This window comes from Conger conger, chromosome 9, assembly GCF_963514075.1.
Source record: "Conger conger chromosome 9, fConCon1.1, whole genome shotgun sequence".
In the NCBI taxonomy this organism is placed as follows: Eukaryota; Metazoa; Chordata; class Actinopteri; order Anguilliformes; family Congridae; genus Conger; species Conger conger.
In genome coordinates, this window is record NC_083768.1 from 16,738,086 (window position 1) to 16,764,894 (window position 26,809).

The following is a 26,809-nucleotide window of genomic DNA, read 5'->3' on the forward strand; positions in this document are numbered from 1 at the left end:
GTGAAGAGGAATAATTTCTCAGGTTGATGGACGGATGTCCATTAAGCAGAAGATTGACCCCAGATTGACCACTCCAGGTAACCGGTGCATTTGTCCCGGCCTCTTCTGGCTCGGCACTTTTGTGAAATGTCCTGTCTTGTTGTTTTCCACCAATTGGCTCGCAGCATCTCACAAGAAGAAACGCAGACGGAGCCGATGGAGCAACGGCATCATCACCAAGAAGAAGTGCTCCTCCTCCGCTCACGCCTCCAAAGAGGACGGGGAGGAAGGGGAGGAAGAGGACGAGGACGGCGAGGAGGGCGAAGAGGAGGCGGAACACGCTCAGGAGTCAGGCGTGGAGGACCTGGAGGCTGGCGGAGACTCCTCTATGGAGTGTGAGCCACAGCTGCTGAAGAGCTCCGAACCAGAGAAGGAGGAGGAGGAGAAGGAGGAGGAGGAGGGAATGGAGCAGCCTGCTCAGCCCCCAGTGGATGAAGGCCGTCAGCCCGACCACACCTCAGCGGAGTCTACCCACACCCATGCAGAGGCCTTAGATCTGGGGGAAAAACCTCCCCCTGAGTCTACAGTGCCTGAGACAGTAGAGGAAGATATTATTACAGGTTGGTGCGGCTCTTACCATATTTCATCTTGGTGATGATACAGTGTGGCAGATTTTAGCCTTGCAGAATAGGCCCAGTATATCACCATGTACTTGCATGTTTCCAACTTGCCAAAAATAAGCTTTTACTTCCCTTGCATCCAAGTGTTTTTTTACATTTCAATATGTATTAAACACATTATTCCTTTGCTGTTTGTTGCATTATTAAAATATGGAGTACGTTTCTTCTCAGACAGAAAATTAAACTGTAAAAATATTCTAGTAAGTATCACTAATTTACAGAACAAAACTCCCAATTCAAAATGTTGTAATTCCAAGAGAAGAGTGGTCAAGTAATAAGGCTCTTATTAATGTCCTTCTGTGTAGACCAAGAGCTGCTTGCATGTAGTCCCTTGAGGGTAGGTGTGTATTTGGGATACAATGTCTAGGGCTAACTCCGCAAAGAGGCTTTGTAGCTCTGTGGTGTGCTCTGCTCCACTCGTGTCCTTGTGCCCACGCAGAGAAGGGTGCGGTGCGCATGACCCGTGGGAGGAAGAGCCAGGTACAGCAGCACATGGATATGGAGCAGGCCATGAAGATCCTCACACAGAAAACCCCACAGCTGGTCGTCGACCACGAGAAGCTGAAGGTATTTACAAAGCCGCATCCTCTTCCACCAGTGTCCGCTATACAGTGCCCTCCATAATGTTTGGGGAAAAGACGCATTATGTCTTGATTTGCCACAATTTTAGATTTGGAGTGGTTAAAGTGCACATTCTCATTTTATTAAAGGCTATTTCTATGCATATTGGTTTCACCATGTAGAAATTACAGCAGTGTTTATACAAAGTTCCCCCATTTCAGGGCACCATAATGTCTGGGACACATGGCTTCACAGGTATTTGTAATGGTACTGGTGTGTTTAATTGCCTCCTTAATGCAGGTATAAGAGAGATCTCATCACCTAGTTTTTCCTCTAGTCTTTGACCGAACTAGGCTTCGTCAATGATCACTGCCTGCAGAAGAGTTCATGAACAGAAATACTGCAATCATCACCAAAAAGCCACACTGCAAGCCACAAAAACAGGATGGCCAGGTTACAGTTTGCCAAGAACATGCACAGGAATGTGCACGTTAACAACATGTGATTTTTAAAAAAATCACAAATCTCAAATTGTGGAGCAGAGGCAAATGAATAAATGTTTGTCCCAACAAATATTTGTTTAAATGTTTTGTAAATAAAATAAAGTTGTCCCAAACCTTATGGAGGGCACTGTAGGTTGGTATCTAAAGCTTGATGTTGCCAATAATATGAAGCTGTTTTATATAAGCAGTTTTGAAGCCCTTTATGTATACCAACTGCCAACAAGGTTACACATCTGAAAGTATCCTGATGGCTGTTATCTTCACATTACAGGAATTACTGAGTAGAGTGGTTTCAAAGACTGAGGGGTATGAGGTGTATCAGCTTGAGAAGCTTTATGCATTGTTATGTCAGAGCATCTACCGTCACCGCAAAGACTACGATAAGACTGCACTCATTGAGGTGGGTAACTTGCCTATGAACTAAACATTTTGCTTACCATACACCATCCACATACTTTGAGACTTTTTTTGAGTTTGTTTCAACTGAGGATGTCCACAAAATGGTTTGAATACTGCTACTTTTGAATATATTACTTAATTGTGTTCTGTAGGATAATGCTTGCTGTCAGTATTTTCTGATAATTTAATGTGTACAAAAGTACATTCTGTAAGGTTTTCCTAAAATTATTTAATTTGTCTTTTTCAGGGAATGAAAATGGAAATTGAGAGCTTTACCTAACTTCTTCGCATATGATGCAAATTATTTAAAGTTTTTATTCCAGCCTACAACGCTTGTAAATGTACACAACTTACGCATTAATATTTCTAAACGACTTGTATTACATTTAATTAAAGTTTTTCAAAAATGCCTGGTTTTTGCACTTGATTTTAGGCATACACACTGATGAGATGTATTTGCTACATAATAATAATCCATGTGCAAGATAGATGTATATAAAATGCATCTGAACTTGAAAAAGCTTTAATGATCGTTTCCCACTGAATGGGGAAAAAGTACAAAGATCTTTCAGCTGTCCAAAAGAGCAGCAGACTTTTGTACCTGTCGCTCTGCTATCCATTATTTTCTTATAGTCATTTAATGCTTCTGAATTCGGTCATTATTGAGTACAATGCACATGTACTTCTACAGTGTCCTACCAATTTTATATAACTTTGTTGAGGTATATATATAAACAAACAACTGTGGATGATACTGTTTTATGGAGAAGTTGTGCACGTGCTTTGTTAACCTACAAGTGATAACTAAAGCAAAAACGTTCAACTTACATTTTACTGGAGTGAGTTGCCGATATCTTATTTGTATGACATTTACACCACTAATCAGAGACCGCACATACATACCCCATCTCAGGTGCGCAGAAAAGCGCTTCATGCAGCCCCCTTGCCCCCATCATCAGTAAAGAGACGGGGAAACCGGGGACAATTGTAACACAATTGTTGTTTTACTCCAACTTGTACCTGTAAAGTCCATTCAATTGTCCATTGTCAATAAAACAAATGAAAAGTAAACCCTTTCATTTTTAAACATGAAATATAATATCCTCTCTAACACCATTTGAAAACAAAATCAATTTTACAAATATGTATTTTACGTCACCCTGTTAAAAATTAATTTAAAATAAAATAAATTATGCTTTTTAGTCTTTAAATTTAAAAACACCTTTATTTCTAAAAATCCTTGCATTAGCATGCTGAGAAATAAAATGCCAAAAACAGTACATTTCAATCAGAATAAAGGTCAGAACATCGCCAACCCCGGCAGCCAGTACATAGCCACCTATTTTGGCATGAAACGGAATTTGAAGCATGACGTTTTACTAGAGAAACCGCCTATTACTACCACGGAAGTCTTTTTTTGTTGTTACTTAAAAACACCCAATATTCCAATCTTTAATATAGAGTCATCAAACTTCTCCTGTAAGCTCAAAGGGGAATATGGGTTTGGACAGAAGTGATCACGTTACCACAACTCATCCCTTGTTGGTCAAATTGATGGTGTTACAACTGACCAATTGTTTAACTGTCCCCAGACTCCCTTATAACTGGTATTGAGTCCACCAGATGAAAGGGCTTTTGGAGAGCAGGTCATGTTTTCTATTCATGTGTTCAAAGTACGGTGGGTGTTGGACGCAAAATAGTACTACATTACCGAGAAAAGTATTCTTGCATTTCATTGTATCACATTTTTAGTATCATACACATTCAATTTTATAAACATTTTTTAGAATATTTGCTATAGAAAATATTTGGTATCAAGATTTAATGTAAGAATCGATTCTCAAAAACAATAATGTCTGAATCGTAAGTATGGATACTTCAGTATCGATCCGCCCCTAGTTTCCTTTTTTCCATCGCAACAAAAGTAACGTAGCTATTCGTAAACTGCAGAGAAACGACTGACGGCTGCAAATATTGTCAGCAGCTAGTTTGTTGGATGGGGTACACCTATATATTAATGATAACTTAGCTTTACATACGGCTACTAAAACATCCGTCTAATTATAAACTTTCTGTCGTCGTGAGATGAAAGTTTAGGCCTGTTTGCAAGTTTATTTACCAAGGTAACTAGTTTTACGACCTTGCAACTGGGAGGGGGAGTCGCCTTGCGATGACGCAAGGACGTACTTTCATCGATGGTGACGCCCGGTCGATTAAAAAACTAGCTACGATTTAGCTACAATACACGAACTATTTTCTTTGTCCAATATAGTAATGGCTAACTTGTCTGTGTAACTGCATGTACCACTGATTCTATCGAAAGCGAAAACCGAAAGTAACGGAGGCCAAAAAACATTCTGCATTTTTTGTTGCGCATCTGTGGCTACGGCAGTCGGACTCGTTTCATTTGCCTGCCTCTGCTCTCTGCTCTCTGCTGCTGCTGCTTGAGCCTGTAGCCGCACAACAACAGACTGTTCACTTAAGGGAGGGAACGAAGAGGCTGAAACGGAAGACAGCACTGCAGAGCTGCCCTCCGTGGAGCTATCGGCTGAGCGACTCTTCATTCTGGTAGATCTCCAGCACGTTACATGTCCACTGTGCAATCAATCTCTGCTGTCACAGCCTCATTCGAACTGGTTCAGTCAACAAGATAGTGTTGGACCTTCTTTTGCCAACGAAGCTAGCTAGCCAGCTACAGCTACACAGACTAAGGTTAGCTTGATAGCGAGTTTACTTGACTGACGGAAGCTCAATAGCCAGCTCGCTACTGACAATAACTTGACTTCGTCTGCGCTCCGTTTTTAAACATTAGGTAGCCAAGTTGGTAAAGTACCATTATATGGATGGTAGCGCAGCGAGTTGGCAGTCTTGTGACTTGGAAATTTAACCGCTCGCATGCTTGTTTGCTTCATCATTTTTTGAGACTGCTTTCTTTCGACGATGCTTTGTGCTTGAAACGGGCACAAAGTGGACGCATTTGTGCACTTTGCTCACTTGTTTTCGTAGCTATATTAAACTAGTCTAGTGTTTACCGAATCGCTTACTAGAAGCCTGCGAATCAAATCATGGATTTTTCGATATCGTTGCAAACTTAATACATTCTGGTTTTAGTTGCAGTGTAATTTGGCTATAAATATGCAGTTCCTGAAAAGATTTGACGCGGCAGCAAAGTTTTAATCTAGCTAGCTAGCGGTGTACTCTGATCTATGTGCCGTTTTGTTTATTCCAGATTATCCATCCCTAATAATGTCAGATAAAGCATAAGCACTCTGCAGTGTCACATTTATCTACGTACGTTCCTGGTTTGATAACCCTGATGCTAGACATTGGCGAGCGTTAACTATTTTAATTTGCAGTATTTTAGACCAATTAGCCACAGTGGTCAGTTGTGAAATATCGAGCGTATTCTAACTTTTAGCCTAACACAAAGTATCGGTCGTCTCGGCATGATTGTCTTGTATTGTAATGTCTTGTATTAGCATTAGTAATCAGTAACTCATCACTCGTTTCTTACATTTTATTAATTATTGATTGACATTTTCTGATTAGAATAAGACCAGTACTAAAATAATTTTCCCCCCATTGCTGTTCCAGTTCCTTTAGCTACTGTCACAATGCAATACTTTTGTTCTGCATGTAGTCCCCCCCAAAAAAAAAAACCCCCAACAACTAAAGCTGGTCTTTTTCTCTCTTGCAGGGAGCAACTGGGGACCACTTCATACTGCGCAAATGTCAAAACATGTGAAATTAACTGTCTAATGAGGAGGAATAATTAACAAATAAGCACAATTAATTGTTATAATTTTTTCAAACCAATCTTTTGTTTTGGCGTTATTGGCACGCAATGGCTAGCAAACGGAAGTCAACGACTCCCTGCATGGTCCTTCCTTCTGAAACGGTGGAGCAGGACGCAAAGATGGTGGCGATAACAGAGGGAGAGGAACAAGCCGAGGATGAAGTGGCAGCTCCTGCTGAAGACACCAAGGCCTCAGAAGAAAATGAACCGGGTGAGGACGACATGCAGGCCGTTGACCGCTACATCAAAACCATGGACTCCAGTATGGTAGAAGGAGGCTACGAGTGCAAATACTGCAGCTTCCAGACCCCAGACCTCAACATGTTCACGTTTCACGTTGACACTGAGCACCCAAATGTGGTTCTCAACTCCTCCTACGTGTGTGTGGAGTGCAACTTTCTAACTAAGCGGTACGATGCACTTTCGGAGCACAACACACGTTACCATCCAGGGGAGGACAATTTCACAAGGACCATGGTGAAGCGCAACAACCAGACCATCTTTGAACAGACGGTCAATGATTTGACATTTGACGGCAGTTTTGTGCAGCAGGAGGCGGGCGAGGAAGGAGAGGACATCTCCGTCTCTGGCATCCCACTCAGCAAGACCCCCATCATGAAGATGAAGAACAAGGCCGAGCCCAAAAGGATCGCCGTGTCCCACAAGGTGGCTGAGGAGGATGAGGTGAAGGTGGAGAGCGAGGGTGAGCAGGAGCCCAAGGAGGTGACCTCGGTCCCTGCCATCACCCCAGTCCCTGTCGAACAGGTCAAGCCCAGCATCGTTGTCAACTGCTCCAATCTGCTGCAGGCGGAGCCAAAGAAGACCATCATCAACTCAGCCACTGTTCTCCCAGCAAGCCTGGCCCAGGTCCTGTCTGCCCTGCAGGCACAGCAGAACTCTCAGACCCAGCTGCTGATACCAGTCAGCAGTATCCCCACATACAATGGAGCCATGGACAGCAACACACTGCTGGTCAGCACCTACAACAAGTTCCCGTACCCCTCGGTGTCTGAGATCATGGGGCTTGCGGCCCAGACGAAGTTCACGGAGGAGCAGATAAAGATCTGGTTCTCTGCACAGCGGTTGAAGCACGGGGTGAGCTGGACCCCGGAGGAGGTGGAGGATGCCAGGAGGAAACAGTTCAATGGTACAGTTCACACGGTGCCCCAAACTATAACCGTCATCCCCGCCCACCTCTCTACTACCGCCAATGGCTTGCAGTCTATCCTACAGACTTGTCAGATTGTGGGGCAGCCGGGCCTTGTCCTGACACAGGTCTGTGGAGCCAATACTTTGCCAGTGACTACGCCCATCACACTGACAGTAGCTGGAATGGCCAACCAAGCACAGCTCCCAAAACCCGCCACTATCCAGACAACCCCTCCTGCTGTGGAAACAAAGAGGGCCACCACTCTCCAGCCCCCTGCTCTGACCCCTCAGGAAAACTCTGCCCTCGGCCTGGACAGCCTTGGATTGCGGACCAAGAAGTCCAAGGAGCAGTTGGGAGAGCTGAAGGCTAGCTACCTGAAGAATCATTTTGCCAGTGATGCAGAGATCTCCCGGCTGATGAAGCTGACTGGCCTCACCAAGGGTGAGATCAAGAAGTGGTTCAGTGATACACGGTACAACCAGCGCAACTCGAAGAACAACCACGTCTTCGTTTTCAACGAGAGTCCCCCAAGCGCCGGCGGCAGTGCCCCCATCATAATCGACTCGAGTGATGAAACCACCGAGTCTCCCCCATCGGTGCCTGTCAAAGAAACGCGTGCCAAGACGCGCAACCCTTTCCCAGACTTCACACTCCAGAAGTTCAAGGAGAAGACCCCTGAACAACTGCTGGTCTTGGAGGAGAGTTTTCAGAAATGCAAAACGCCTACTGACGAGGAGCTGAGTAGGCTTAGGACAGAAACTAAGCTCACCCGGCGGGAGGTGGACGCCTGGTTCACAGAGCGGAGGAAAGCGCCGGAGGTGATAGAACCTAAAGTTGAGCAGAAGGACAGTGAGGCTGTTAAATCTCACTCCTCTCCCCGGCAGAGGAGCCAGACTCCTCCCAGCGGAAAGCGGCAGAGCAGGGACAAGATGGGAAAGAAAACCCCAGAGCAGCTCCACATCCTGAAAGCCGCATTTGTGCGCACCCAGTGGCCATCGGCAGAAGAGTATGACAAGCTGGCGGATGAGAGCGGGCTGCCCAGGTCTTACATTGTCAATTGGTTTGGCGACACTCGATACGCCTGGAAAAACGGCAACCTCAAGTGGTACTACTTCTACCAAAGCGGGAACGTTGGGGCCATAAATGGCAGTGGGTACAGGAAGAGGGGGAAAGGCAGGGCTCGAAATCGAGGCAGGGGGTGGTCCCGGAGGAACAAACGTTCCTCTAACTGGGCCCGGTCACCCCCTCCAATGAAGTTCAAGAGTGGCAAAGAGTCTCTGAAGGAGTACTACCTCAAGCACAAGTTTTTGAATGAGCAGGATCTGGATGAGCTGGTAGCGAAGTCTAACATGGGTTATGAGCAGGTGCGGGACTGGTTTGCTGAAGTTGGCAAAAGGCAGGAAATGGGTGTGGACCCGTTTCTGGAGGACGTGGAGGAGGAGGCGGCGCAGGCGGAGGGTGAGAGTGATGCGGTGGCGGAACAGCAGATGGACGGCGCTGCAGATGAAGATGAAGAGGAAGATGAAACTGATGACAGCGATGCATGGGAGCCCCCCCAGAGTGTTAGACGAACACTGTCGGGATCGGAGGATTAGCTTTGATGATGATCTAGGTACGTGAGAGTTTAGGAGGGGTAAAACACATAGGTGCATGCCTAGCAGCAGTGAATTTGTTGAATGAATTGTCTCAGCCTACAAGAAGGAAAAATACTTACTTCACCCTTTTACAATTCTTCTGATTTCAGTACTTTAATTTCCACATCTGCTTTTCTCAATAATGACAATGATTTTTCATAAATTAAGAATGAAATTAACATTGCACATTTGTCTACTACATTAATAAAATGTGCCCTCTTTGGATGCTTTCATTACAATAGTTTGTGTGCTAATATTAGCATACATGTAATTTCAAAAACTGTTTTTTTCTTCTTCTTTTTTTTTATATGGCTAATTATTTCCTCCCATTTTGCACCCTCAGAATTTTCACTTTATGTATACTGCAGAAGAAGATGGAAGATGTTCATCTCTCTGCTGAATGAGCCTCAGCTGTGTTACGTAGTGGACCAACCAAATGCAAAGGGAGTCACAGTTATTTTCAAATCCAATGGAGGATGTCTGGTGCCAAAGTAACGCTGCTGTTGGCGTTTCCTTTTTCCAGCAGATTGGTTACTCTGAAAATCTGTCTCGACACGGCTTCACCCTGATCGTTAAACCTGTTAGCACATTATTTATTAGGCAAACTGACCACTACCTCTGTTTTATAATGGGTCTTAGACCACTTCTTGGTGGTGAAACCTCACATAATTCTTACTGGTAACGTAATGACTTTTGAGACCAAATGTTCCTGAACATTTGTGACATCAAGTATTCTTTTTTCCAAGTTCAAAGGAAGAACTCCTTATTTATTGCCCCCTCGTCATTGTTTCAGCAATGGCCTGTAAGGAGATGGGGAAAGAAACATATGTAGATATCATTGAAACCGGTACTAGATCTTTTGATCCTAAATTGTTTGACCAGTATTTTAACTCTTCTGCTGAGCAATGAAAGACTGTATTTATTCTAGCATTTGTGTTTCAAGTGCTTTTTTTATTAACCAAATACGGGAGCTAATCAAACTTTTTCTATCCGTTTTTATGGGTGGATATCAGGGTTGTAATCTTTTTCTTCATTGTTCGCCTTGAACATAAGATAAATGTTTATTTCTAGGTGAAGTAAAACTCAGTTGGGGTCCTTTTGCCAGACTGATGGATCCTAATATTTTCCATGTTTAAAACCAAACTAAAGCAAAGACCTAGAGAAGTGTCCCTGTGCAAAGGAACACAGTTTTATCCAAATGTAAATTACTCCAGTGCACAAAATTGTGCTTTTTAGTTCTTTTTTTGTATGTACAGATTTCCTTACAAATCACGGGTAAGAATATCTCTTAAGCAGTGCATTGAATCAGCACTGTGTGAACCATGCAGACTGAGTTGTATCCTCAGATACTACTGCACACAGTCAAGTCATGTTAAAAATGTTCAGGGCTAATGGAAAGGGGAGTATTTTCTGCTGTTGTGTGTGTGTGTCTGTGTGTGTGTCTGTGTGTGTGTCTGTGTGTGTGCGTGTGTGTGCGCGTGTGTGCGCGCGTGTGCGCGCGTGTGCGCGCGTGTGCGCGCGTGTGCGCGTCTGTCTGTCTGTGTGTCTGTGTGCGTGCATACTTGCCTTGGTGTACAACATCTACCATTTTTATTTTTAAATCGGGTTGGACATCCAAGACTGGTCCTCCCCCTACAATTAGACTGTTCGGTTTTCAGATATGCAACAATGTAACAAAATGTGACAAGATGGTAGCTTGGTTCGGCAATTTACGGGGTCAATTTGAAATACTGTACAATGAAATTGTTTTTTTTTTATTTTTTATTCCTCTAACAGCTGGCTTCTTAATATGTGAAAGTACTTTATTAAATTATTTATTTGTTGTATGTTTAAAAAACATAATTAGTCACTTTTAGAGCAATAACAAATGAAAGTGTTCTGAACATAATTAGTGGCTGTCCCAATCTGGACTGTAAATAAACAGCGCTTAATGTAAAGATTCACAGTCATTATGCTTTAATTTCACTCACTTTTCACTAAGTTTGATTATGGAGAACTCCAGAAGGATATGGGATACGGTCCGGGACTCTTACTAGCCGATACTGTGGACTATGCAGTTTGGAGTGTCTGACACTCGTTAAACAGTACCAAGGTCACAGGTACTCAAAAGACTGACTTGAAACTTCTAATTGGTCCAGAATGTTCTAGCTGCAAAACCACTAAGGACAAGGTAAAGTTGACATTCAACTTGTACATATGTTATGCCCTGGTAATTGATCTGTAGTTTTTAATTCTTTTTTAAATACTATTTTCTAATTTACAATAATGCTCAGCTTAAGCTTGACTTCAATCCATTGCTTGTGTGTGGTGTATAGAATAAAATGAATTAATACAGTAGTTGGTTTGACCGTTTTGTTCTGCTCACTTGCGTAAAAAAGGGGAAAGACTTGTTTAAGATTTAAGAGTATTGCATTTCTTTCCTACGAGTCTGTCCTGGACCATCCATCTTGACTTCAGCACATAACATCAAGGTCCTTAATGACTGGGTGAAGTTTTGCCTATAATGTGTGTAAGTAGGTGAATCTTGTACATTGTTATACTGTGTTTTCTTTTTCCTTTTTTCTTTGAAAAGAGTACTGAATGACTTGTTTTTGAAGCCATTTCTCATTGGACATGTTTGCTTATAGATGCAAAGATTCTTGCTCAAATGATAATTTTGCAAAAGCTGTTTTCCTGTATGTGACACAGCTAGAATAATTTTAAAGATTCATTTCATCTGGAAATGCTTGTATTTTTATTATCCTTCGTTGTAAATCAATGCGCTGTCAAACCTGCAACCAGTTAAATGAATAGGTGTAACGTGATAATTTCTAGCTATTCTCCTACGGTTGCCTTTTGACTTAGTACATTTTGTGAAATATCTATGCTGAAAGTCAGGCATGATGAAAAGTTGCTGATGTTATATGGTTTATAATTTGTTTTTCTGAGGAATCTTGTGTTTTGTTAATTACCTTGATACAGGACAATCCTGTGGACCCATGCAAACACTCATCAGCGACAAGCTTTGTTCTCTTGAACTGAAGGTATTGTTGAGTGCAATTTAAGACTAAAATATGTTTTAACAAGCTGTGGCTTTCACTTGGGTAATACAAAATATATCTTTTATACTGATGTGTTTGGAAACCGTGCTCAATAAACCTTTGAAGAAGAGATGGTCATCCCTGATTTTCTTCTTAAATGTTTCTCTGTCACATATTAATCTTTAAAGGTATATAAGAGCTTTAACTCCTTATCTACATTTTCCCACAGCTATGTTAAAGGTTTCACCACCTTGAAATGGAAGGAGTTTATTTTCCTGAAGTATTTTTATTCTCTATTTTGAGATTTGAGAATTTAAATTACATCAAGCGTTTTTTCAACTGATTTTTAATATTTGATACTCCAGTCGATCTCCAAGCTTGGAATCCTGGCATAATTCTTCATGTCGTCACGTAGCATGTTAAGATCCCCAAACTGCAATATATTTTGAATTATCTCTAGACAAAATCTCTCTTTTTACAAATTAGTAATTTGTCTGATTGTTATACAATTGTTGAATATGTACACAATTGCTGATTATTCTGTAATGATCATTCGGGGAAGTTACGGAAGGGTGCCATAGTAAACCGACTATGGCTCTATTCTTCTGTCCTTATGAAAGCCCACTTCAAATATGTACCCAATAACAACTAATTGTACATTGCTATGTTCTGATTTCTTGTTTTGGAAAACCTGGAAAAAAATGTCCCTTCCTCTCACCACCTGTTTGCCAGCATTTCTTTTTTTCTTGCTTGACTGCACATGAACAGTCTCACAAGCCACCTGCACAACCAAGCTGTCATTACATTCTTAGTCTGGACTTCCACACTTATTCCACTGTAGCAAAAATAGTTTGATACCTTTGCCTCCTACGAGACAGCTTTGCAGCAAAAAAAAGAAGAAGCCTGTATTAAGTGTTTTAGTGTTGTTATGACACTTAGGGCCAGTTTCGAGGACACAGATTAAGCTTAGTCCTGGATTAAATTTAGGTTTTTATGGAGATTCTCCATTCAAAATGTAATTTTAGTCTTGTGTCATGTGTCACTGTAAAAAAAAAAAAAAATTCTTTCAAGCAGAAAATAACTTGTTTTGTTTGATAAGTGGAATGGTCTTTCCCCAATAGCAAATCTTTAGTCACTTTCTCACCTCATTGGCAATCTGTCATATTTATTTTAAAAAACGAAGTAAGTTAAGACTGACTTCTTTTATTTTTGCAGTGAGTATGTCATGATCCCAATGGATACTTTCAGGAAAATTCTACACTTTTTGGATTTACTTCCACAAGTTGAGCACTTTATTACCAATCAGACCTCTGGTCTTCAAGTAGGTTATCTCAATTTAGCTTGGACACATGATGCTGGAGTTTGGTGTATAAGACTACAATCAATCAGCAGCACCATTTCACAAATGTTTTCAGTGCCATAGGGACAGACCAAAATTAGGACTAAGTTGTGTAGGTTTCATGTGCAATGCTGTAATGAATCGGCTGATGACTAGGATCTTGGAAGTAAGTTGTTAAAGGGGTCTTGTACTGGGCCACTGCTGGGTGACTGGGACCGTTCTCTGTAAAGTGTGGTGAGAGACCATCCGCACTGCTGCCTAACTGCAAAACACATTTAACTGGCCACTATCTGAAACATGAAACACAAAAGTTAACAATCTTAAATTGTAAGATTGTTACAATTGTGAGATTCTAATATGTATATATATATAATTATTATTATAATAATATTTTTTTTGTTTCTCATTCTGCATATATATATAATATATATAAATTATTTTATTTTTTTGCAGAATGAGAAACAAAAAATATATTATAATAATATATATATATATTATTATATATTATATAATATTATATTATATATATATATAATATTATATTATATATATATATATATATATATATATATATATATGTTGCTGAGGTATTTAATTCATAATTCTTCATGTCATCACGGAGCATGTAAGATCCCCAAACTGCAATAAATTTTGAGGTATTTCCCTTCTCCCCTTTGTGACAGGACAGGAAGTGTAGCTCTGCTCTAGTCCTAGGAAGCCACGTCAGAGAAATCGGCCCAAACCAACAACGATGACAAATTCAAACGCAATCGTATAGCAACACCACGGAGAAAGGAGTTTCTAACTTAGCTAGCCACCGAGGATTATTTTCTGGACAGATCCAACCCGTTCAGGGACAATTGTCAGAACTGTGGTCCCAAAGATTTGGATGCAAACATGTCAGACTTCGGGGACTGGTTTAAAACCATACCTATCATCACCCGGTACTGGTTTGCTGGGTCAATCATATTTCCGCTCATCGGAAAATTAGGGCTTATTAGCCCCTATCACCTCGTTTTATCGCCAGAGTTATTCTTCCGAAAATTTCAGGTAAGAAAATATAGGTTGCTCTGTTGTCAGTGTCAATGTCGTTGTAGCAGTACCATTAGCTTGTTAGCTAATGCGAGCTAGCTAGACAGCTATTTGCTATTTAGACATGCACATCCGTTACAGCTTCACATTGCTCATTGTTCGAGAGCAAGCTATAGAGTAAGCTAGTTAACAACTTGATGCTGGCGATATTATTCATATTGAACATTATTCATTTTTTTGTATCTAAATTGAAAGCACAAAATCACAACAGGCTTAAACATTAGCTGCCGTATCTAGGCCTGGACGTGTGGTTGTTATGATAGACGTGTTCTTGTCCATTGCCTAGCCGACACTTGTGAGTGCGTTTATCTTCAAAGTGCCGACCCAGAATCAGTACACATCGATCTAATTCGTTCCAAGTAACATCACAAGAGAGGTTTCTGCTAATCCAAGATCAGCGCTTCAGTGCAAAATCAGCAAAGTTCCAAGTAGGTTGGACTTCCGGGTCAGGACTTTGGGAAGCAATTTAAGATGCTTTGTTTCCAAGTCTGTGTTCACGGGGACATGTTTTTGGCAGATAGATTTCACAGTAGTATGTGTAAGTTCAAGCTTGCTAAGTTCCTACATTTAATATTTCATCTGATCCCTGCAAAATGTTTTGCGTCACATAATTGTAATGATACAAAAAAGAGCTAGCTAATTAAATTCCATTGTCCTAAACAAAGTCAAAATTAAAAGCCTGTGCTCATTTTATACAGATACATGTAAATGAAGCAAGCGGTTTCGGGGCTACCTGAATCCAGTTGTTGTATTGTGGGGAAGCCCCTTTAATACAACCAGTAGTGAAATTGTCACCAAACCTCTTGCTTGAAGCTTTCCTTACTCAGTTTCTTATAGTGTATACCTCTAGGAAACCGATGATAGTGCTTACATGCAGCTAATTTCCAACAAAAATAACTACATTTAGAAGCAAATAAATAAGACGTTAAGATGCATGCTTTTGATATGATGGAGGATAAATTAAGATATTTTGAGTATGCCTGAAATGGATGGACATCTGTTTCCGTCAGTTTCATTTTCTGTTTAGATATTTGAATTCTATAAGCAAACACTGTTATTTATAATATGCACTGAAATACTTGAGTCTCACTTTCAAATGGAAAATGCATTTATGGAATTTCCCCACAATTTTGGGGGTGAATACATTTGGTGTGTCTTAAAAGTCATACACCAAGTGGTGCTGTTGTAGTGTCATCAAATATTGAAAACAAATTGCCATGCGCCAGAATTAACAATTTATGAAAACAGAAGTATCTTTTTTTTTCTTTCTGAGCAGTATTATGAAAATCAGTGTTACTAATCAGAAACTAGACAAAAAATTGTCAGACTACACGCTTTCAGGTTTTTACCCCCTGCTTTAATGCCAAACATATGATGCTCCAAAATCCCCAATTTCCACTCGCAAGTGGACACTGGGTACAATAAGGCTAGTGGATGTTCTTTATTGAGAACAGTTACACAAAGTTTGAACAAAATTGGTGTGGTCAACTCAACCACCTTTTTCTGTTTTTGTTCTGTTGATTTTTCACAGAATGACCCAATAATATTATTGTCTACTCTTTAGAGGACCTTACAGCAGCCTGAGCAGTTTCTCAAAGTATTCTGCATCGTAGGCAAACAATTTAATTGTAATCATTAAAGCTGGGGTAGGCAATTTCTTTGGGGTAGTATTTGGTGAAATGTTCTTCACATTCCAACAGCTAGCAATAAACCAACAGATCTTGGGGAAAAAATATATCTGTCACTGTCCCAGGACAGATTTTCAGGAACTTCCGTTTTTCATCGCTCCCGGTATCTAACATCCAATGAGGGCAGTTCTCAGCCAGGAGCCGGCCTATCAAAATTGTGACGTGCGTCCCCGAGAGGCTCACTGGAGAGGAGGGGCGGGTCTTTTACTGCTGTATACTTTCAAAATCTTTCTTCTTCTGCCCAGATTCTGCTCGTGCCCAAAGATCGCCCACCCCAGCTTTCAATTTGTGAAGCAGTTTGGGTTGCAAACTGTATGAAAAGTGATACATAGATTTATTATTTATAAGAAGAGAAACGTATTTATATATGGAGAGACTATTCTGCATGTTTTTTTCCTTCTCCCCCCCTTTTTTTTTGTTAGGCTGACTACTTTATTATTCGAAACAGAAAAGCTGATGAGTCATGTTTGATGGTGAAATAATTGCTGTTGCTGTATTCAAACCTGCCACTAGAGGGAACTATTCACAACGGGTGTACACGAAATATGTATCGCTGTGTAGTTTGCGGTGTGTCATTATTGATTATGCACCAGTCTAGCCTATATACTGACGTCAGACTCTTCTTTGTATTGCTGGGCTATGATTTGCCATTGAATTTGAATAATATACTAATTTTAGAACATGGGTTGCCATGGGCCATACAAACACAGAAAAAGGACATAACAGTAAGCACTGGTTAGACCATTGCCGTCACCTTGAGCCAAAGTTGGCTTCGTCAGTGGGTCAACCCTGTTCCGAGGCTCCCTGCTCAGAGCCCAGAGTCAGGCGGGAGTCTACAGGTAGGAGTCCAGTCTGCTCTGCCAGTGTTTATCTGAGGGTATTTTGGGAGTTTTAATTGAAAAGCTGCTGTTCGTTGAATGGCAGGAAATGGTGGCGGAACCGTTCTTTGATTTGCCGCACATCCCCCTGTCTCTGATGTCACACTGGTTGCAGTGCGTGGTCTACACCCATCTCAACTGCAGTTAACCCTCTCAACCTTGTACCTTTTCAACCAATCAAAGTACTGCTACACTATTGTTTTCAGCCCCTATAAAAGCCCTCCTATATTCTCAATTTTCTCAACCAAACCCTAAACCCTTGGGATCTGGGTGGAGCCTCTTCACCTTGGGCTTGGGACGGAGAGCGTTAACTGCTGATGCTGTTTGCGTTGCTGCATTAATGGCGTAATGTCCTGACACATCCTCACACCCTGGTGCTGAGCTGCTGAGGCAGGGCCCCGTTTTGGCCCCTTTTGGGACGGATCCTGTTTGCTGCGGCAGGGGAGGCTCACGGGCGCACTGCCTCTTACACTTTTGTCACTGCCTCGCCTAGCTACACACAGCTCCATACGCAGCTCTACACACTCACACACACACACACACAGCTCCATACGCAGCTCTATACACACACACACACACACACACACACACACACACACACACACACACAAACACAGCTCCATACACACACACACACACACACACACACACACAGCTCCATACACACACACACACACACACACACAGCTCCACACACAGCTCTACACACACACAGCTCCACACACAGCTCCACACACACACGCACACACACACACACACACACACAGCTCCACACACAGCTCTACACACACACACACACACACACAGCTCCACACACACACACACACACACACACACACACACACAGCTCCACACACAGCTCTACACACACAGCTACACACACACATCTCTACACACACACACACACACACACATACACACACACACACACAGCTCTACACACACACAGCTCCACACACACACACCCACACAGCTCCACACACACACAGCTCCACACACACACACACACACAGCTCCACACACACACACACACACACACAGCTCCACACACACACACAGCTCCAGACACACACACACACACAGCTCCACTCACACACACAGCTCCACACACAGCTACACACAGCTTCTGGATTTGGTATCGCAGTGGCAATAGACACTGCGTACGCAGCAAACGCCTCCCTTGTGGTTTTATTTGAGTACCAATGCCTGTGTGCATTAATACATACTTGGATTTCGTTCAACAGCTAATGCAGAATTAATTTCTCTAAGCTTCTTTCTAATGTTACAGTGAGGGCCTGCCCTGATAAGAGTGGGAATGGTAGGGCACAGTGAAAGCCTGTTGTGAATGTGAAATCTAAGTGAAAAGGGTCTTGGGGGCAAACCTGCATTTGAGACTCTCTTCAACCTAAACCGATGGGCCTGTGCTACGCTCAACTCCCCGCAAGCTGTTTGGTGAAGGCGAAGCAGCTGTTGGCTGTCTTTGGCCGTTTCGCGCCATCACTCTGTGCTCCCCCTGCGAGCCCTAGCCTCGCTGCTCCGCCCGTCTGACACACCTGTTCTGCTTTCTGTCCGGCCTCTGCAGTGGACGCAGGGTGGCCATTACTGTGCTGACACAGCGGCGAAGGGCGTGAGCGCGCGTCTGCATGTAGGGACCTGATGGCGTGGCTGTTCCATGTGCAGCAAAGCAGGGTGGGTAGGTCAGGAACAGGCTAGCAAGATGGAGAGAGAGGGAGAGAGATGGAGGTGGAGGGAGAGACGGAGGGAGGGGAGGTGAAGAGGGAGAGATGGAGGTGGAGGGAGGGAGGGGAGGTGGAGGGAGGGAGGGAGGGGAGGTGGAGGGAGGGAGGGGAGGTGGAGGGAGGGGAGGTGGAGGGAGGGGAGGTGGAGGGAGGGAGGGAGGGGAGGTGGAGGGAGGGAGGGGAGGTGGAGGGAGGGGAGGTGGAGGGAGGGAGGGAGGGAGGGGAGGTGGAGGGAGGGAGGGAGGGAGGGAGGGGAGGTGGAGGGAGGGAGGGAGGGAGGGGAGGAAGAGAGAGGGGAGGTGGAGAGGAAGAGGGAGGGAGGGAGGGAAGGGAGAGGGAGAGATGGAGGTGGAGGGAGGGAGGGAGGGAAGGTGGAGAGGAAGAGGGAGGTGGAGAAGGAGGGAGGGAGGGAGGGAGGGAGAGATGGAGGGAGGGGAGGTGAAGAGGGAGAGAGAGGGAGGGGTGGTGGAGAGGAAGATGGAGAGAGAGGGAGGGAGGGAGAGAGGGAGGGGAGGGGAGGTGAAGAGGAAGAGGGAGAGAGGGAGGTAGGGAAAAGCGCCTCTTGTTTACTGACCTAATTTCCTGTGCCAGAAAGTTACGAAGCAAATATGGTGACAGAGGAGATGAATGCGGGCATTATCGCCGTCACAGCTCCGGCCGCCGTTTCCACGGAGACGGCGGAGCAGAGGGCGAGAGGGAGGGGCCTCGCGCTCAGACTGTCTGGGTCTGACTGGGTCACCCCGGCGACGGCGCCTCCTCTCCGTGCGGCTGCTCTTGTCTAATTCTCAAAATGTCCGCCCGGCAGGGAGCCGGAACACGCTCTTTACGCCACATTTAATACCTACAGCTCACATGGCGGGGAGCGCGCGCTCATCTGTTTACTGGCTTCTGCCCGTTTTCATATTTCTGTCGAATGTACACAGCTGCATCGCCATCTGCGCCCGGGCGTGCGGTTTGGCACGGAGGAACACGCAAGCTGCACTGCTGGGCGGAGCCTCCGGGAAAGGTAGTTTTTCCCCCAGCGTAGCCCCTCCCCCCAGTGCGCGTGACTGGCCGGTAGCCTCACGGGTCGGCGCGTTGCCCGTGGAGACCAGCGTCGGTTGGCAAGGTGGTCTTGGCCGTGTCGCGCCCGGCCTGTCGGTTCAGCCTGCGGTCTGGCTGCGGCTCGGCTGCAGCAGCTGCGTAAACAGCGCGGTCCTCCAGCCCCACGGCTGCGCAGCTCAGCCTGCAAACGCCGGAGTTTCAGGAGAGGGAGGGAGGGAGTGGAGGGAGAGGAGGGAGAGAGAGCGGAGTTTGGCAGCACGTGTTTGAGGACACGTGCCGGTTTGCTCTCTCCCAAATTAGGAGGATGTTTCAGCGGTGGAATGGCCCGCACAGGGGATTGAGCATTACCCAGTGGGAGGAAAAGAAAGAAATATGGAGGGATAAAAGAAGGAAAGAAGAGTTGAATAGTAAACTTTACTTTCAAGCGTTTGAACCTAATTCATCTCTTTCCCTCTCTCTGCAGATATGGAGACCGATAACCTCAACGCTATATTTCCCAACGGGATTCGTCTACCTGATCACCCTCTATTACCTGTACCAGTACTCCAGCAGGCTCGAAACAGGTCAGGTCCTACGTGTCTCATCCTTTTAGCCTATGTATGTCTGCCATTGCTCTGGCACAGTGCTCGAGCCCAAACCAGTAAGAGTTCACCTAATGTAGAGGGACATCAGTGCTCCTCCTCAGCCTACAGGACCCAGAGCCAGGAGGATGTCACTGAGGTCGGCCTGCGATTTCTGGAATGGATTGTTTTGCAGCTGTGTAAAGCTACTGAAGTCTGGAGAACACAAAGGCTGCATTCAAACTGCAAGCCATGTCTCCATCTACATGTTCTGTTTCTCATTGTATGGATGATTGTTTGTGTCCTGCAAAAGACAATGTTATTTCTGTTTGTGCGTATTTAGGACAGGATGCTGTTATCCAATGCATCAGAAAAAAACAGGACGTGACTGTTAGCGATCGTGTCCAGAGCCAGCACGTTCATAAGCGTTCATTTAGCTACAAAACACAAAGCTTTCCTTTCCTTAAGCCAATTCAAATGCAATAATTATAGTGCAATAATTAATGTCTTCAATCCAGCCCTAAATAAGTTTTCAACAGTGTGATTGGTGATAAAGCCATAGCCAGCTAGGCAGTCCTGTAATCACAAGTTCACAATCTATCACTAAGTACTAAAACTGTCAAACAACAAAAGTAGCCTGTAACTCGCCCCCATCTACTCCCAAATTCTGAAAAAATAATTTCAGGAAACAATTATCTTTTCTTGAATGATGTAGTTTCATGCAAACTCAACAGCTGTTCTTTTTTCCCTTTTAAACAGGTGCCTTTGATGGGAGACCAGCGGACTACATATTCATGCTGCTGTTTAACTGGATTTGCGTTGTTGTATCCTTCCCCAGCACACAAAGCTGTTCGCGTCCCAGTGAGTGGGCGCTCTCAACCGGCCACGCATTTTAAAATGTCAAAAACCAGGATTATAATAATATTTAATCATACACCGGTGCCCAAATGTGTCATTATCACGGCATTAGCTTTTGCCGTGTTGTCATGAAAGCACGTAGTGGTGAGGCCGCAGCTTTGTTTCAAGTGTGAGGTTTGAGTGCTCTGTAGAGCTGCAGGTTTTAAGCCCGGCTGCAGTTGTAAATGTTTTTGGAGTGTGTGTTTTTGGAGTGTGTGTTTTTGGAGTGTGTGTTTTCACCGCGGCTCGTCTGGCTCCCCTCCGGCCCGCTTTCTCCTTCCGCGTCCGCTTGCTAGCTCGACATGGGCACGGGTCTCCAAACCTTTAAGAGCTCACCACACATTTGATGAGAAAGTACATTTACGGTGGCGTGCAATATTGCGTTATAGCCTAGCGTATGTTCAGATATGGAATTGAACTTTTTGAACATGGCGGTGCTTCTCTTTGTTTCGCAGCTCAAGATATAACAGATAAAGTTGGTTTAAAATCCCTCTTGACTGAATCGGGAACAACAATATGTTGGTAAATGAGAAAAGTAATCCTGATTATTATTTTTAATGGAGATGCTAGGTTTTTGCATGATGCCAATAATGTCAAAACAACCCCATGGAATGTAACCATTGAACACATGTAAATAGTTATTTTTAAGTGATGGAGAGTACATTCTACACCAAGCCCTGTTCCTGGAGATCTACGGCCCTGTAGGTTTTCGCTTCAACCCTAATTTGACACACCTCATTCTACAAATTAGCAGCCCAATGAGATCTATAGCTGCCGCATGAGCTGTGCTTTGTTGGGAACAGACTGAAAACCTGGAGGGTGGTAGATCCCCAGAAACTGAGTTGGTGACCACTGTTGTACACAGTACTTTTTTTATGCGTTCCTCATTGCCCACCCTCAACCGCTCTCACGACACCCTTTGAGGACCACAGGTGCTTCCCAATCCTCGAGAAACGCTTCCTCCTCTTTCACTCGTCTCCTCCCCCCATACGTCTGAGGAGGAGGAGACAGATCCAGTTTTGGAACGCGCCCCACAATTCAAGAGCCTCCTAATCCCCCTTTTGAGCAATCCCTGATACGGCCAGCAGGGGGCCACACATTGCAGTCACCAAGCCTCCCTCGCCTGCCTGCTGTTCGAGTGAAAGCCAAAATAACACAGAAGTATGACCGCATTGTACAACCAGAGATTAAAACGCACGGCCCCCTTGTCTGGGGCTCTGTACCCCACTCACACTGCCCCTAACTTGCAATATGAATGTTTGCTGTTTGCATTATGTCAGCGAGGTACCCTGCCAACCAGCCGTGCAGTGAGGTTTATCTAGGTCACAGCTGACACGAAAGCCTGTTGCAAGCACAGACATTTTAATCGCGCTGCTCATACCCCCCTTTCAATGTTCCAGTTCTAGTAAATCTTTGCTGGCGACGCCATCATAAACATTTGCCGTAATGTTTGATGCACGTAGCGGTGAGGCGGCAGTTCGGTGGAAAGCTGAATTAAACAGATTGCCGAAGCTTTGATTTGTTAATGTATTGTGCAAATGTCATGGCCGTGTCCTCAGATTACACTCCTGCTCTGCAGTGAACCATAGTTCCTGCTGTTGCGTGCGTGCGCGCGCATGTGCTCTTATGGGTAATGGTCAACAGCTCTATGTCACAGAGTGTAAATAATTGTTCCGATGAAGGCTGGGATCCTTGACATTGGTGTGCAGATAATAGGATTCATTATGAACATGCCGGTAAGTCGCTCCCGCCCCCCCCCCCCCGCCCCCCCTATTAAACCTCATTAAACGCTAAAGGAACAACCACATCAAAGCTAAACAAAATGTTGCTCAAAATGGTTGATTAAATTTAAGCAACTAAGTGGACTAAGTTCTGAAAATGATCAATTGGTATGGATTGAAATCCAAAAAGATGTTATTGAAGTGATGAATGGGGAAAAAAAAAATCACTGAATGTAACCTAAACTTCAGGGGTCATTTAGCACATCTACATAAACCTGTGCATCATTTTGCCAGTCTAGAAAATGGATGTATTGCAGTAACAAGCCTGACCTTGGAAAACTGAAGAGGTGGCTGCTTCCACTATTCTGTTAATATCTTCTGTGCATTAATACCTTTGCAGCCAGATTTGACTGCACTGTGTTGATTAGACCAGACTTGGCAATAAGTTCTTGTTGTAGTGTGTGCTGTGACACAAACCCAGGGTCGGTCTTGTTGGCAGGAATGTGTTACATACTCATTTTCTCAGGTATTTTATTTTGGGTGCCAAGCTTAATCACTGGATATCAAAACCTGAGAATAAGAATTCGCACATGCACAGTTGTTTGCACACAAACAGTTTCTGTTGTGTCGAAGACTTCAATGCAGTCGGTACATGGAGCAACATATGGTTTAAATAAAATAACATTTGTTTTTCTTCTTCATCTTGCTGGCAATGACTCACTGACTGCCTCAAACATGAACGCTTCAGTCGCTGTGTTTTGTGAGCTCCCAAAGCACTTAAAGAATGTAGTAGATTTGCATTGAAAATGTGTGGGAGGCTCAGTATGATCTGCTCTTTCTCATCAAAACAAACCCAAACCAAATAAACCTTCAGCTTTCTGAAGGAACAGGCGCAGTATAAACATCCAACAGCGGCATTAAGAGACTTCTCCCTTGCAGTGAGCAACGTCTTCTGAACCCTTCAGCTGAGGGTTATGGAAAAAAACACTTTATATCTATTGGTTGAATGATGGTTTATTACCATTTATTACCATTTTTTGCAGTAAACGGTACCAGGAAGCTTGATAGTTCAGCCAATTAGATTGCCCGTTTTGGGGATTTCATCTGGATTATTTTCAGTCAGGGCATGAAATGATCCAGCCAAATGTTTGGCATGTAACCACTCACCACTTGGAGGTTGCATTCTATTCTAAATATCTAGCGGTCTGGTAAATTGGTGAAATGTGCTGGTGAATTGGCTGCACCAGCCACTGTGGTCAGTGTGGATGAAAAGGCGAGTTTGCAGCCCTGTTCTTAGTGTCTCTCCCGTTTCCTTCCCAGTTCTTGATGATATCCCTGGTCATGTCCGTGCTGTATGTGTGGGCCCAGATCAACAGAGACACGATCGTCTCCTTCTGGTTCGGAACCAGGTTTAAGGTACTGCGCTCTATACACTGGTCCTGACACTGATGCTGATCCCAGTGTTGGGATGTTCTCCTCTGGTCAAATGGGTACATCATTCAAATATCGCTGCTCGTTTATTGTTCTTCCTGATAAAAACATTGTGGGACATTTCATTTGGTCTGTCAGCAACTGTTCTGGAAATTTTTGTTAACGTCTGTGAATAAAGTAATTGCCCGTTTCCTTTTTTCACAGGCATGGTATCTCCCTTGGGTCATTCTTCTATTTAACTACATCATTGGAGGCTCGTGAGTATCGTACATTGACGGTAGTCCAGAAGCAGTCAGACATGCATTGACAGGAAGTGCTTAAATCTAAGTGCATTTTCTTTCACGTTTGGCAGAGATGTTATGATGAGGTGTGCATGTGTTAATTTAAGCCATTTTGAACGGTCTTCTCACTCTCATCTCTGCAGGTTGATCAGCGAACTGATTGGAAACCTAGTCGGGCATCTCTACTTCTTCTTGATGTTTAAATACCCCATGGATTTGGGCGGCAGGGCCTTTCTTTCCACCCCTCAGTTTCTGTAAGCATCTCAACACTTCATTTAAAAGAGTCGAAAACAGTTTAAATGTTTTCCACAAAGTTGTGCTATTCTGTAGCCCTTGCCTCTCAATGTCAATGCTGTGAACGCTGGCTGTGTGAGCCTGAACCTTCCTCTGCCCCCCAGGTACCGCTTCTTCCCCAACAGAAGAGGGGGAGTCTCAGGATTTGGGGTGCCGCCCCCCAGCAGGAGGCCGGCGGCCCAGGAGCAAGAAGGGCCCGCCCGGGGGCGTCATAACTGGGGCCAAGGCTTCCGGCTGGGTGACGACTGAAGAGCCGCGGAGGGAGGCAGCAGAGGCTTCTCCGAGACTTTTACCGTGCCAGTGGAAAAGACGAAGGACGTTTAGGATGTTATTTTCCCCCCCCCCTCCCCCCTCTCCTCGGACAGGTGTAAGATCAGTCTACTGGCAGTGTCACACCTGCAGATCAGCATGTGATTTTGGTTTGGTTTTGTCTGTACTCTTTAATGATGACATATTGTATTTCCCTGTAATTAAAAAGGTCCTGCGTGTGTAGCATCCAGAGCTCAATAACAGCATTCAGTGCTGCAAGAACGCTGCTTATAAACTTGCCTTCAACCGCAAGAAGAACACAAGCTTCCCTGCCTGTTTTAAAACTCACTGTGTGAGGGGGCATTTAGACCAGCAATTTGGGGCTTAAAAAGATTAGTTTTTTTCTACAGGCTTCTTAACACTGAAATGTTTGTCTGCCATTAGTGAGCTGTTATGTAGAGGTAGTAAAACACTGTCCAATGGGTGGGGCTTTGTGTTTTTTTTTTTTTTTCTGATTTGTGATCTCAACGTGATCTCAACGTGATCTCAACGTGCTTTTTGAGGCAAGAGCAGCTCTGCATTGGGGTTTCTGCTCCTCGATGGCAGTCGTGCCAGTCGGTCAAGGGGAGATGAAACCGTACCATTCGGATCTCTGTAAAACTGTGCCATATCATACCCAACCGCTCTCGTTAAGCTCTGTGACAGGGAAGCTTAATGAAAATGTCATGGAAATGCACTGCAAGGAACAGAGGGCATATGTGTTCTGTAGAATTAAAAATAGCACTGAATTCTGGGAAATAATACCACTTCCAGAAGATAAACGAGGTGACACAGGGTGCCAAAATACTGTTCCCAAGGGGAAGGCATCTCAAAATGTTGCAGTAGGCTGATTAATCTGGCATGGGATTCATAGCTACTCCATAATGGATGCTAGACTATATGTACAAAATTAAATTTCTGCCTAGGTACTTGTAAAAAAAATCATAGGTTCAGACAAATATGCATACTTTAAAATTGACACCTATACCTTTCCTCACACTTTATCCTATTTTAATGACAACTGATAAACCAATATTGGTCATCAAATCCTTTGATACCATTAGACAATTGGTTCTTTTTCAGATTGTTTTGTCAATTGCAGATCTCTGAACGTAATTTCATTAATTTTCCTATCTGAATGTGGAGCGCATAGTAAGAGATTAATGTTGGTCTTGCGCTCTGGTGGTCTTTGTATAATTGTAATATTCCTACACGTCCAATTCATGCATTGTTGAATAAAACATTTTCATGCATTCTGTGTCGAGAAATGTTCCATCCAGTTTCATGAAAACCAAGGAAAATTAATAGCATTCTGAAAATTAGCAAAGAACTCCATCTTCTAGTGAAATGGGTAGGAACTGTCAGAGCAATTGCATTAAGTGGCTGACTGCACATGCTTCTGTTGAAAGAGAACACTTTCTGCTTGATATTTTAGACCTGTTGTAAAGAAGCAAACAAGCATTGGCATTTGTGTTCTATGGGGACATCATTCTTAATAACTGCGCTGTACGTCAGCATTATGTACCATTCTCTTGCTTATTTTACCTGCAGCAAACAGGTTGACTACTTTCAAATTTCTTCAAAATGAGTTGTTTGGCCACTGATCCTGCTGAATGCTGTCACAAGCAGATTTAGCACTCCTTTCCAGTTTCAGCAAATGTTTCCATGAGTGTAGGCAGGGGTCAAATGCTAAGATGATTTTTGTTTCCCTTTTCATTGAAATACTGCATTTTCTTCAAATATATACCCAAGTATATATATAAATAAATGCATATCTCCCACAGGAGGGTTGTTGGGTATCCAGTGCCCTCACATATAGTGTTCTCTTGTACTTT

General features: G+C 43.7%; 3 protein-coding genes across 7 annotated transcripts in view; all 3 read left to right on the forward strand.

The window, feature by feature from the left end:
• Window positions 1-2,531, forward strand: part of LOC133136313 (ATPase family AAA domain-containing protein 2-like) — a 20,701-nt gene extending 18,170 nt beyond the window's left edge. For all 5 annotated transcript variants that reach the window (XM_061253672.1, XM_061253671.1, XM_061253670.1 and 2 more), the window contains 4 exons: window positions 165-599; window positions 1,099-1,226; window positions 1,995-2,123; window positions 2,370-2,531. In XM_061253672.1, coding sequence (XP_061109656.1) covers window positions 165-599; window positions 1,099-1,226; window positions 1,995-2,123; window positions 2,370-2,402 — 725 coding nt within the window. In that variant the 3' untranslated portion in view covers window positions 2,403-2,531. The remainder of the gene's footprint in view (window positions 1-164; window positions 600-1,098; window positions 1,227-1,994; window positions 2,124-2,369) is intronic.
• Window positions 2,532-4,328: 1,797 nt separating this feature from the next.
• Window positions 4,329-11,852, forward strand: LOC133137950 (zinc fingers and homeoboxes protein 1-like). Its single transcript, XM_061256374.1, has 3 exons — window positions 4,329-4,690; window positions 5,820-8,680; window positions 9,046-11,852. Exon 2 carries the CDS (start codon window positions 5,967-5,969, stop codon window positions 8,661-8,663), a length of 2,697 nt encoding a protein of 898 aa, XP_061112358.1. The 5' UTR covers window positions 4,329-4,690; window positions 5,820-5,966; the 3' UTR covers window positions 8,664-8,680; window positions 9,046-11,852.
• A 1,892-nt stretch (window positions 11,853-13,744) lies between these two features.
• derl1 (derlin 1) lies at window positions 13,745-26,227 on the forward strand. The gene is made up of 8 exons (XM_061254571.1): window positions 13,745-14,111; window positions 19,966-20,065; window positions 20,822-20,886; window positions 22,669-22,695; window positions 24,001-24,096; window positions 24,316-24,368; window positions 24,536-24,646; window positions 24,791-26,227. The coding sequence occupies exons 1-8, from the start codon at window positions 13,959-13,961 to the stop codon at window positions 24,933-24,935; spliced, it is 750 nt and encodes a 249-aa protein (XP_061110555.1). The 5' UTR covers window positions 13,745-13,958; the 3' UTR covers window positions 24,936-26,227.
• Window positions 26,228-26,809: the final 582 nt, after the last annotated feature.